We start from the raw sequence: 12,500 nt of genomic DNA on the forward strand, positions 1-12,500 counted from the left end.
TCCTTCTAAGACTTAGGGTTTTTTAGCAGTCTTCCCCTTACCTGACTGGACAACACATGGGTGGCCAGATTTGCATGGTGAGATTTTAACACAAATGTGTTTTGATCTCTCAGTTTTGTGAAATCAGTTTATATAAATGTGGCTGTGTTGATAGTGTCTTTTTTTCTGTGTAATTACACTGATAGAGACATCATTAAAGCTGAGAATATATTTAAAATTTTATTATTTCATTTCAGATCTTCATATGTCAATTTTGACAGATTATGTGAAGTGTTGAATTTCTTCTATTTATGTATAACTCACATGTCAAATGTCATCATGTATTCCCTAAAAAACTATTCCCTGTGCACTAACATATGTACCATTGATAAGGAAGGTGTTAGTTTTTATATAAAAGATTCTTATCATGAACAGCAGTATGTTCGTTATGGTAAATCATTGCGAAAGTATCTTTTCTTGAAATTACAGTGCATGGTTGCTGTATAGAAGACCTGGTACAGTTGTCAATGTACTTTTAGGTGACTTAAAGGATATTTTAGGAGAAATCAGATGTTCTTTTAAGAATAAGTCCATATCATAAAACCAATTGAAACCCAGCGGATCCCTTGTGATGTCTGGTTTGCATTTCCAAAGAAATTGCACACCAGTAAAATCAGCAAATATCTGACATGAGCTTGAGCAAGTTGCTTCTAAGGTTTATGCCAGATGATGAGAACTTTCAGCCAATACATTTAACCCACTGCGGATGGGTGTCATGACATACATGACATAGGAGCTTTGGCCTGATACGGGCGTCATGACGTTTGGGGATTTTGGATCACTGTGCTATTTTATTTTGCTATGAAAAAAGAATGAGTGATGATGGCTACTGCAGTCATAATTACTATAATTACCGTAATATCGTGCTAGCTTAACGTCCAAAACCTAGATGGCACCACTTTTTCCTAGCACCAGCAGGAGAGAGAGCTTTGAATGGCACCCATCCACGGTTTCTAGCAAGCACTGTCTCTATAGAGCGATGGCACACACCAAGTTGATGAACTTGCTCAAAAATATGGCAGATGAAGGTTGTGCAGGCAGAACGGGAAGAGGAAGGTGACTCAATCAATACCCAGTGTCTAAAATGTGCTCCTGTGCCAATAGGGATGCCTTTCACTATGGCACTCACAGTCACAAGCACAGGTTTCATTCCTCTTCCCTACCTCTTCTTGTTATATTTATTGTAGGTGGTTATATGTTTCGTATTCGTTCATGACAGCACAAAAATACGAAAAAATAAAGTTGCCTTTTGTCCTCCCATAAAACAGCAATACTTCAATCACACTGAGTATAAAGAAAATAATGAGCTAATATGGATAATATACTACAGTTTTAGTCTGCTGCAGCACTGATAGAGCCTGTCATATGGCACATATAAGTCTCTAAACTCAATAAAACACAATAAAATAAAGCACAAAAACCGCTTTAGTTTTACAATGAATGAGAGTGGGAAGATTCATATTATATTGCTTCAAAGCAGTCTCTCTTTAAAATAAAACCTATCCTGGAGGCTGGGCAAGCAAATTTATTCCCGTCTGCAATGGGTTAATAACTATTATGTGTGGTGATAAGTATAGGTGTTATAGGGATAAATTAAAGAAACATTTTAAAAGAGCTTAAAAACTATTGCAAAGAAAATATAGAGAATGCATACGACTATTGCAAAAAGTTTGGGAAATAATAAACATTAACCCATTGCGTACAGGTGTCATGACATACATGTCGGCACCAATTAGGCCTAAAAGACGGGTGTCAATGCATACATGACATGACATCAGGATCTGCTCACAGTTGAAGAGTGCAAACAGTCATGAAATATTATGGCTGTAACAACAGTAGCTCTAGAGCTACAGGGTTTCAAAGTCAGCCTAAACCCATATTTTATAATAGATTTATGGAAAAATATTGTTTGGTCTAGGTTGCGCTACCCAGAGGGCAGAGAAAACCCTTCCCCATCCCTCTAATTTTTAGCTGGTGCCACTAGTGTCGGAGACTGCCCGCCTTGCTGACTAGTTAGGTTGTTAGGCGCCCCGTCAGCAATGGGTTAACAGAGAGAATAACAGAACATAAAAGCAAATCCTTTCCATTTGATTCTAATACAATTAATGATTAAAAATCATTGCACATTCTTTTAACAAGAACTTTGCATCCATAGCTATGAGTCTGAGTGACACTTTACCTCTAGCAGCAAATGGTAACTCAACTACCCAAATACCCTGTGCAATTGCAACTTGATCAATGTGCTCCTGAGGAAATAACATGAAAGATACCAGCCCTGATCATGTTAATCTCCCTAAGTCTGGTAAAAGGAAAAAAAATCAGGTGTTTGTGTGTCGTTTTTATGAAATTTGTTAATATTTAAAAGGGAAGTTCTTTAGTATTCTTAACCTATTGGTCGTGGTTTTAATAAAATATGTATACAGTCGTGTGGTGGGTTTATGTTGTATCACACGGTGCCATCTGCGTCTACAACCACCTCTGCCTTGGCAGCAAATCATGCCATCCGTCTTCAATGGGTTAAATTGGTAAAATAATTAACAGATAATTACAGCCCAGTTGCTGTACTAACATAAAACATAACAGAAAATTATTAATTATCGAAAGACAACTTGAGTTTCCTATGGGGAAAAGAGTTTGTAGTCATGGAGTTTTGCAATGCTATTATTAATGGCTTTGAGCACAAGAGTTCACAATGGTTATATTCCTTAACTTGAGCATTGTAAACATTTCTTTTGGGTGTTTTAAAAATCACTTGGCAGATCTTGTATATTTTGATGGGGAAAAAATCTGACAGGAATTTGCAAATTAGGTGTACCACAACGATCTATTATTACTGATATTCATAAATGATTAACAATATCACTACTCCCTCCAGAAAATTTGTTTACCAAGAATACAACATTCTATTTACACTATGATTACTCTGTCCTACCTAATATCTTAAATTGAAGACTCGGGAATTTAAATGAATGGTTTCTGGATAAAGGACTGTCAGTCAGCTTTCAAAAGATAGTCTGCTCTTCTCTAGGACACTTCACACCTCATGGACACTCGTAATTATGAATGATTAAGATAATGTTCCTTTTGCCTATCATTCATTCCTAGGAGTAGTTTGTAAGACAAACTGTATTACAAGGCATTTCTAGTCTTTTGTCTGTGCTATATAAAATGAGTAAATGACCCATGATACACTTAGATTTTTGTTTTTTCTTCTATATCATTTACTATACTGTATGAACATTTGGGCATTTGCTAACTAATCTACCATGTTCCATTAAAAGAGAATCAGAGCATCAACTTTCAGCGCAAGATAAAACCATACTAATCGACAATTAAATCTTTTAAAGCTTAATAATTTGGCTGTCCCTTTTTTTTCTTTTTTTCTTTTCAGAAAATTATTATTGGTACAATGCTGGTACCCGTAACTTACCACTGTAGAGTAATAATAAATATGAATCCAGACTGGCAAACATCTTGCATCAATATTAACCTGTTGGAAACAGGGCATATACATTTCCTTTTTTTGACGACAAAACGGGCAAAATTGACACCTGCTCGATACACAAGACAGGTTTTATTTCAGAGAGGGAGCATCAAACAGCATATCTAAGGATTTTACACTTTCATAAACTTCATTATGATACTAGTCTTTTTCTGCAAAGTTTTTATGCTTTATTATGAGGCTTATATGTACCATCTGCTAGGCTTCATCAATATTCCAATTGATTAAAATTGTAGTGCAGAGTCTACATCACCTCATTATTCTGACTAAAGTATTACAGTAAAGGGAAGGCAAAAAGTAACTTTAAGTTTTTTATATCTTATTTTTTACTTTTGTAAAGAAATACAAAAGAAATAATCATCTCCAACGAAAAAACACGAAGAGATGGAGAAGAGGAAGGCAAACTGTGCTTATGACTGCGAGTGCTACAGCACCAACAAGCCATACTGGCACAGGGGAACATTGTAGCTGTTGCCACATGCTATTACTCTTAGTATGATTATAAAAAAACAATTATAGAAAAAAGTCTGACAGGTAAAAAACATAGGTTTACCCATGTTGGTACGTTGAAGTCTCCTTAGTATAATTATTCATCGTCAGCATGTTCATGTCCACTCAGCAGCTCACCATTAGTAGGCGTGGCTAATTTTTCTTACAATTGGAGTTATGCATTGTCTGTTGTACTTCCTGAGCCAGATAAGTACTTAGATTTTGACAGTTCTTAGGTTAATACTACATTTGTACTTGATCAGGATATGTCAATTCTAAAATCCTACTTAAATTTACTGTAATTGAAAAAAGAATAATGGAAAAAAAACAAAGTTTCGTTTATAACTTACTAAGCAATTTTTAAAAATCCAAGTCTTTCCATCTGTCTTCAGCTTTGGTATTAATGGATAATGAGTAACTTCTTAAACTTTTTTTTTAAATAAAAGATCAGATAAATGAAGAGAGCAAGAACACTTATTATCTTTATTATATGAAATCATAACTGGTGAAAGATCTGCACTTTTTAGGACCCTGTGTGAAGATGTAGCAGTGTCAGAGCTTCACTAAGTGAAGCTGTGGTATTAGATGATGCTGTGAGTGTAGATATAAATGCTGCACTCAGGAGATCTGGTGCCTGGTTGTGGAGGAGAAGAATCACTTCAGGTAAATGTTCTAGGGCAGTTTCCACAACAGCAGAGTCTTCACATTTTAGAGCAGCCAACACTGCTTGTCCGACTCTCCCTCCGAGAGCAGGTCGCTGGTGTAGTAGCCGAGAAAGTAAATCCCAACAAAATAGCCTGACCTCTTTATGTGTGCTTACAATGCCCTCACAAAATGTGTGCGTGAATGACGGGAGAGCTGCATTGACCCAACGGTCAGGGAGATCACTGACTTTTTTCAGAATGTCAAGTTGCTCCTCAGGTAAAGCTGATGACTCAAGTCGACTTTGCAAATCTCCAACTTGACCCATGACCCAAGGTGGAGGCAAGGGACCCTGTGTCCCCCCTGAATTCTGGCCAAATTCAACTCCTGACTGCTGTGTCATGGAAGATTCTTTTGGCTGATCCATGCCGCGTGCTGCAGCTATAGCGGCTAACGAGCGAACGGCAGCAATGTCTGGGTAATGCATTTGAAGTGTTGCAAGTAGATTAGAATGTGTGCACAAGTAAGTTCCTGCAGGTCCTCCCTGACAACCAACCCACTCCATCAGGAGATGTGAAAATCGAACTAGTAAGTGTTCTAGCTCATGCATTCTACCATGAGCCTTAAATAAGGCCATAAAACTGTCCAAGGTAGGTATGAGTGCATCATGATGTTGTGGAGCAAATAGAAGGGGTTGTAGAAGTTCCAAAACACCCAAGACCATGGAGAACAGTTCAAGATAGTTGCTTGCACGTAATGCTGTTAGTTGGAGGTGATTTGTCCCCTTGAGTGAAGCAGCTAATAGAGGCAAATGGCGAAGGACAATTAAAGGATGTGCTGCTGCTTGTTTACGTACAGCTGCTTCAAGATCAGACATACGTCTACGGAAGTCTCTACCTGGATGCGGTGCAGCAAGCATGGTAAGGAGCGTGTGCAGAGCCACATCTGCTCCACTTTCTTGAGCTCTGCCACCAGATGCCCCAGCAGACACAATTTTGGTCATTGTACCTGCTGGAATGTAAGAAATTATCTTTGGCAATCTTAGATAAAGGTGATATAGCAAGTGTCCTGCTGCCTGCTGACATGGACCAGTACCCTGAGAAATCTCAGCCAAGTGTTCAGCCAAGGCTTGAATGGCAGACACTGAATTATCTATACTATGCAGAAGTAACGGCAGATGGGTTTCAAGGGGTAATGTGCCACGTCCTCCATCCAATGAAGCTTGGCACTCTGTGATCATATACTGGGCAATGTGTACCACCTCTGATGTACTAAAAGATAGAAGTGTTTCTTGAGGGGCATGTCGGGGTGTTCTTCGTTCTCTGCCTTGCCATAGTTTGGGTACATGTAGTACAGCCCATACAAAGCTTAGCACAGCAGCAGGATCTAGAACAGGATTGTGTACACGCAAAAGAGCTCGAACACAGTGTTCCAGAGTGTCCCATCTTGCCTGGTGTGTAAATGCAGCTAGGAGATAGGCTTGGCTGTAACCCCCTTCTTTGTGATCATTGCCAGGACGCTTTTTGAAGAGGAGTATCTGTTGCAGTTGATCAGAACCCTTTTCAAGTTCAGGGTCAAGGACTTGTAGCCAATCCAGCAGTAATGCAGTAGGTGCACTGGGCCCTCCTTGAACCTCAGTGCCCTGCTTCACTGTCATTCCTGACAACAAAAGCTGAGACATGGCTCCGACTACAGGTGCCATTTTCCCTCCTTTCATGGCACAGCCAACAACACGGCAAATTTCTTTTTCCAGTTGACTTGGTTCTATGCCAGCCAGGTGCATGAGAACAGCCTGAGTGGAAGAAACATCAACCTCAACTTCTGGTTCCTTTTTCTTAATTTTCTTGCCTGGGAATTCTTCAATGTTAAAAGCATGGAGAACATTACTCAAAGGAGATTTCTTCTCAGGAGCCATCTGGAGGATAAAGGCAACTAACTGGCATGTGAGAGCGTACAACTTCTCGCACCCTTTCTTGTTGTGGAGATTGCGTAACATGCGGAATAGGGACGCTGAATGGATGTAGTGATCATGCAGCCCAGCAACAAAACTAGGTGCATGCTTCTGGAAAAAAGGTAAAAGTCTGCTGAAACTGGATTTTGTTTAAATAAATGTGTCTATGTCTGTGTATATACATTATGTGTTTATACATGTGTGCATGTATATATATATATATATATATATATATATATATATATATATATATATATATATATATATATATATATATATATATATATATATATATATAAATCTGCCACTATCCACTCAACCTTACTAAAATAAAACAGGAAAGAATGAAAGATATCTTACAGGAGACTGTACAATAGCTGTAAGACTGTTGAGGAACTCATTGATATAAGGTCCTTCAGGATCTTGTCTGCTTATCTCGCGGCTGAAGTGTCTCTGCAGCACCCTCATGGTATCTTGAACCTGAGTGAAAAACAATGATATGAGAATTAGCCACAAAACATTAAATTGTTTGTAATATTAGCTGAGTGTTACTAGCATCTTAAAACCACTACAAACAATGCTTAGTCATCTATTAACAGACAATACTACTGACCTGTTTTTTGTGTTCTCTGTGAAGAAGGTCGTTGGTGAAACACTGTAGCACAAATGACTGCACTTCACTCTTACTCAGTTCAGTATGCAATGGCTGTGAGACCTGGAATACATTCAATTTTCTCCTTAGCAAAAAATAAAATGTAAAAACAGCAAGAATCTTTTGTACTCTAGTTAAATATTATGTATATAAGTATAATGCCTTGCTGGTAAAGAAAAAAATAAATAACTACAGCTTCATAAAATATCAAAGCAAAATCTACATTCTATGCAAAGGCAAGTATCACAGGCCTTATAATTATATTATCAAATTAAACTGGAGGTTCTACTGAACACACAAACTGTTAAACTAGCTAATTTGACAATCTATTTCAAAGCTTTAACATACTGGCAAAAGGAAGCAGATATGAAAATAGAATTATACAATTTGACAATACAAGATAAACCACGAAAATACAATTCTTTTCATAATAGTCCCAAGTATCTTACTTTGAGAGCAGTCACCAGTGGTCGCACAGGTGGTGGTCTTTCACCAACAACATCCATATCATCGCGTTCACCAAGAGTAGCAGCAAATGCATGGCCCCCTCTTGCTCCTCTTTGGTGTTGGACCTAAACATAGGTAAAACTGGTTTAGAAACTTCAACTGTGTAATTCTAAAGATGATATCAAATGAGAAGAGGACAAAAAATTCATGTCGCATTAGGAGAGCCACAGTACATGATTTTACCTTCAACCTTTTCATCTTGTAACTAAACATCCTTCTAGATCTTGAATCATGTTTGGAGAATTTTTAATTATATCATAAAATTCTTACCTCAACAAGTTGAGCCATGTATGTCTTATGACTCTTATCCAAGACAGCAGCTGCCACAGCTTCTTCATTGGTGTTGACAGCAACATCCAAGGCACAAAGTAATTTAGTCATACTAGCAACAGGTATTCCAAATGACTGAATAAACAGCACTAACTGTGATGGTTCTAAATCCTGAAAAACAATCAATTATAAATTTTCTTTTTTCTTTCTCCTTCCCCTTTCTCACTGTGCCATTTTCAAAATGTCTGGAGTCATTCTTATATAATTATAATAGAACTATATAATATTAAATCATGACAACACAATCTTAATTAGAACTGTTGATCAAGTTACCTTTAGGGCTGCATCAACAAGCTGTGGAACAGTTGACCTGATCATCTTCAACTTCAGCCAGTCTGGTAACAACAGAGCCTCTTCAGACGTGTCTACCAGGAAAGCTTGAGGCATTTCCTCTTGCTCTGGGAACCATGTTGTCAGCAACTCATGGAAGAGCTCTGGGCTATTATCTGGTCCATGAGTGAGAAGGATGACCATGGCATGAACAACAAGTATATGCATAACAGCTTGTTCCCCAGATGCCCACTGAACCCGCACCTGGTCCTGACTTTCTGACCACGTAAAACTCTCTCTTGGTGGCAGTCGCACACCTCTCATATAGTTGATGAAAATAATCAGAAGGGCTTTGAGAGTACTGTGAGCATGCTGGAAAGGTTGGTTGGCTCTCTCAGGTACAGGCAAAATGGCTGAAATCATTGTACACCGCTCAACAATTAGCTGTGCCATATCCTGCACCAACTCTGCCTGGTCTTGGAGAGGATCATCTCTTGTATGGACAGCCAGGAACCGAATGTATGCACTCACTGCATGTGGATCTGTTTCAATCTGACATGCTGCACGGAGAGCTTGACTTGCCACTCCCTGAACCAGGTCAAAACCAGGAAGATTTGGCAGGTGCTGGAGTAGCCAAGCATGGGGAGCATGAGACTCTCCATCTATCTCCATTGGGTCTCCAAGTGGAGCCACAACCAACTGGAGTCCTCGCACAGCTTGCATACGGGCTGTGGCCTGCTGGGAACTAAGGCGTCGCAGAAAGTAGTCTAAAATCTCAACACTAACACCGTCCTCTTGGCGTGGAGCCCGCAACAGTGACCGTAAGTGTTGCAACAACTGGTGATGCCTTGCAGCCCCATCTCCGCCACCACTCCCTGTTCCAGTCTCACTAAGGAGGAATTCACACAGACACTGGACAGGCAGTACAGAAAAAGCTCCCTCACTGCTCTGAACCAACTCTGCCAACCATGGCATGCTCTGAGAAGCACCTTGACGCTGAATTATGTCAACCAAAAAGTCTGGGTTGCGGCTACGGCACAAAAGGTGCCCAATCTTGTGTGATGCATTGAGTGCCTTCAGCTGATCCAAGACAATAGGAGGGGGTTTTCTTGCAGGTCCTGTAGGATCCATGGTGATAAGTTGACTCAAAAGCAGACTGTTTTGCTCTGTAATGGTCTTCTGTGCCAAATGTGACTCAAAGTCAAGGATCTGTTGTCTTTCAAGGGCACACAGATGCAACTCTTGAGTGGTCATCTCTTCTCCCTTCTCCCCTGCTGCCAAAGTTGGAGGTGGAAACACAAAAGAGTTTGTTATGCACATTTCCATCAGTGTACGCAGTGTTGGATAAGATTCCCAAGCGAGAAGTCCGAACACAGTGGGGTTGTGCGCAGTTATGAGTAAAAGCATCATCCATGACTTCCAGTACAAATTTGCAATTGCTGTCTTTGGAGGTCTATAACCCTGTGGCAGAGGAGAATTCTCTGGAGGGATGTATGGGCAAAGATTGAAGATTAGCTCTATTACCTTTGTATCATCAATTCTTAAAACTTCCATATCATCACTGGAGAGGGATGCAGCTCTTTTTATCAACTTGTCAACTAATTCTATCAGATCTTGTGACTTGATCCACTGATCTTTCATGACTGCAATCATCAGCAACCTTGTCAAAGTTTCTTGCTTCACTGGAATATCAGAAGTTAAGCGAAAATACAATGGACGGTCATTTTCAGTGGGCCAGTTGTCTTTAATGAAATAAACTTCTGCCTGTTCAAACATTAGCAATTTGTGCAAGCATCTTGTATACTCTTCTTTGCTCGGGTTGTAGCATTTTGGAACAACTCGGTACATCCAGTGAAGGGCATCACGCTGGATGGAGGCCACCATCTCCTGGTATCTTCTCACAATATCAGGATCTCTGGCTTCACCACGGTACATCTGTGTGGCACTTTCCCGGACTTGAGGAGAAATGGCCACAAAGATAGTGAGGACAATAAGATCAGTTGTGCTATGGAACATCCTTTCTTTAAACTCGAAAGTGTCACGAAATGCTGGATCCTTGCGTTCCTTCATGAGTCCCTGACAGAACTTCTGAAACTGCATATCGTGTCTCAGGGCTCGGACTATCTCTCGTAACAGTGCTCTCAAGGCACGTAAAAAATCTTCCCTATTAAATAAGAGTTCTTGGAACTCCTCTGCTAAAATGATTGCTGCATGTTCAGGAGCAAATTGAAAGATAACAGAGAGAATGGACATATTGCTTGGATTTCTTGCCTGTGACAGTTCATTATACAATGTGTGTTTCATCACTGAGGGAATGTTGTCAGAATGAGCTGCAAGAAGCTCTCGTAGACAAACCATATATTGGTGTATGAGGGGTTTGTGCTTCAACCTGATTCTTATTATGTGGCTTATACACTCTATATCCAACTGGGAATGTGTGTTGCAATTTAAACATAGAGACATTAGGAGCTCTGTAGCTGGTCTTTGCAATTTGGGGCTTTGTAACCACATCTCCAATCTCTGTGCAACTTGTCTTCTCACCTCTAAGATACCACACACAGATGACAAAAACCTGATTGAATTTCGAGCGACGGCATCTGGATTTTGATGCCGTACACCCAACTGATGCTGCACAGCCTCCATAACCATTTCCTCTACTTCTGACATTATACCTGCATAGCGATTAGTGACATTAACATCCAGGCTTTCCTTACATTCTAGAGAAAGTTCAGAGTCTCCATCACCTGAGTCAGCCCCTCCAGATCCTCCTGATACAGGAGGTGAGGGACAGTCCTGTCTGCTGCCCATGCCAAGGTCTGGGTACAGAAGACTTTTTGGAGGCATCTTAGTTCTGAATGCTGTGGCTATGTTATCCACAAATCCCTTGCAATCTTCATGATCAACCCATATACGTTCTCCCAGGGAATCTTCAATGTAGACGCGGACAAAAATATCAGGCCAGGACTTTTCATCCTGGTATGCAGCCAGCAGGATATTGGCAGCTAGGACAGAGACAGCTGGATTTCCTTTGCCCTTGTAGGTCATCGAGTGATCTCTCTTCAGGAGTGAACAAAATGCTTCGGTTACCATTTCTGAGCGACTGAAGAGATGTGGCTTCACTTTGGCTAAATACATGAGAGAAAAACACAAAAGGTTATCAGGTTTTGTCCTCTGAGCTCTCAGAGTCTTGACAGCACCACACAAGTATGTTTCTGAATTGTCACCATATTCCTCCCCAGCTTCAATAAAGGGTATTAGATCATTGGGGTCAACCTGAAAAAGATCAATAAAGTCATTTAAATTAATTCCTAAAAACATATATCAAAACAAAAATGGCCAAACTAAGTGAGATTTCTTATATCATTATTAATAAAACAATGTATATCAAAAACTGTGAAAGAAAGTCACCTCAGCTGCCACATTTTCCCACTCTTCACTGAGCAGGTTGACCATGTCTCCCGTACTCTGCTTGGGAATTCCCGAACGAACACTGGATCCACTACCACTAAATCCAGGCTTGGATTTTTTAGCCAGTGATCCCGAAGAACCTGCACCTCCATCTCGACCACGGTCACTTGATCCACCTGTAGACAAATCACATTGTTAAAATAAGTTCCAAAATAGATACACAGATAGAGATATTAACCCACACAGGACGGGTGGTACAGCATGTGTACCGCGCATTCAAAAGACCAGTTGCCGGGCGGCACAGTATTGTGCCGGCCATTCTTTGATTTAATTGTAATTCAATAAATCGAACTCCCGCATTTTTCCGGGACATTCAAGAGAATTCCCCCGTTTTAAAATTCAGTTGGTTGTGTTCAGTTTAACAATTTTCTAAGCAAAAGGCATTATATTATATCTGATATTAAACTTATACGTGCTCAAAGTAATCATAAAAGTTAGAATTTTGATAGGAGATAGTATATTTAGTACCCTCTGTATCAGACCTTACAAATTTGTCTAGACTCCTTCTCTCAAAGTAACTAGAGCTGATTGGTTTAGTCAGAGGGTGGCCACGCTCAAGCTGTTGGTCCCACCACATGAAATTTTGAGTTTTTATCCTACTTTTCTCAATCATGGATGATCAGTTGCTGAATTAAGTCACTAAATAAAAA

The 12,500-nt window shown here is 39.8% G+C and overlaps 1 protein-coding gene across 2 annotated transcripts in view; it reads right to left on the bottom strand.

The window, feature by feature from the left end:
• Nucleotides 1-4,499: 4,499 nt before the first annotated feature.
• IntS1 (integrator complex subunit 1) overlaps nucleotides 4,500-12,500 on the bottom strand; it is a 13,353-nt gene continuing 5,352 nt past the window's right edge. Inside the window, exons 2-8 of one of the 2 annotated variants that reach the window (XM_043007612.2) lie at nucleotides 11,791-11,966; nucleotides 8,386-11,655; nucleotides 8,053-8,223; nucleotides 7,725-7,847; nucleotides 7,237-7,338; nucleotides 6,984-7,103; nucleotides 4,500-6,734 (exon numbers count right to left, since the gene is read on the bottom strand). In XM_043007612.2, coding sequence (XP_042863546.2) covers nucleotides 4,554-6,734; nucleotides 6,984-7,103; nucleotides 7,237-7,338; nucleotides 7,725-7,847; nucleotides 8,053-8,223; nucleotides 8,386-11,655; nucleotides 11,791-11,966 — 6,143 coding nt within the window. In that variant the 3' untranslated portion in view covers nucleotides 4,500-4,553. The remainder of the gene's footprint in view (nucleotides 6,735-6,983; nucleotides 7,104-7,236; nucleotides 7,339-7,724; nucleotides 7,848-8,052; nucleotides 8,224-8,385; nucleotides 11,656-11,790; nucleotides 11,967-12,500) is intronic. The other variant, XM_086534845.1, reaches the window with a different exon arrangement.

The sequence above is a fragment of the Penaeus japonicus genome, unplaced genomic scaffold (genome assembly GCF_977035675.1).
Source record: "Penaeus japonicus unplaced genomic scaffold, GWHDUDI00000001_assembly GWHDUDI00000042, whole genome shotgun sequence".
Taxonomy (NCBI): domain Eukaryota; kingdom Metazoa; phylum Arthropoda; class Malacostraca; order Decapoda; family Penaeidae; genus Penaeus; species Penaeus japonicus.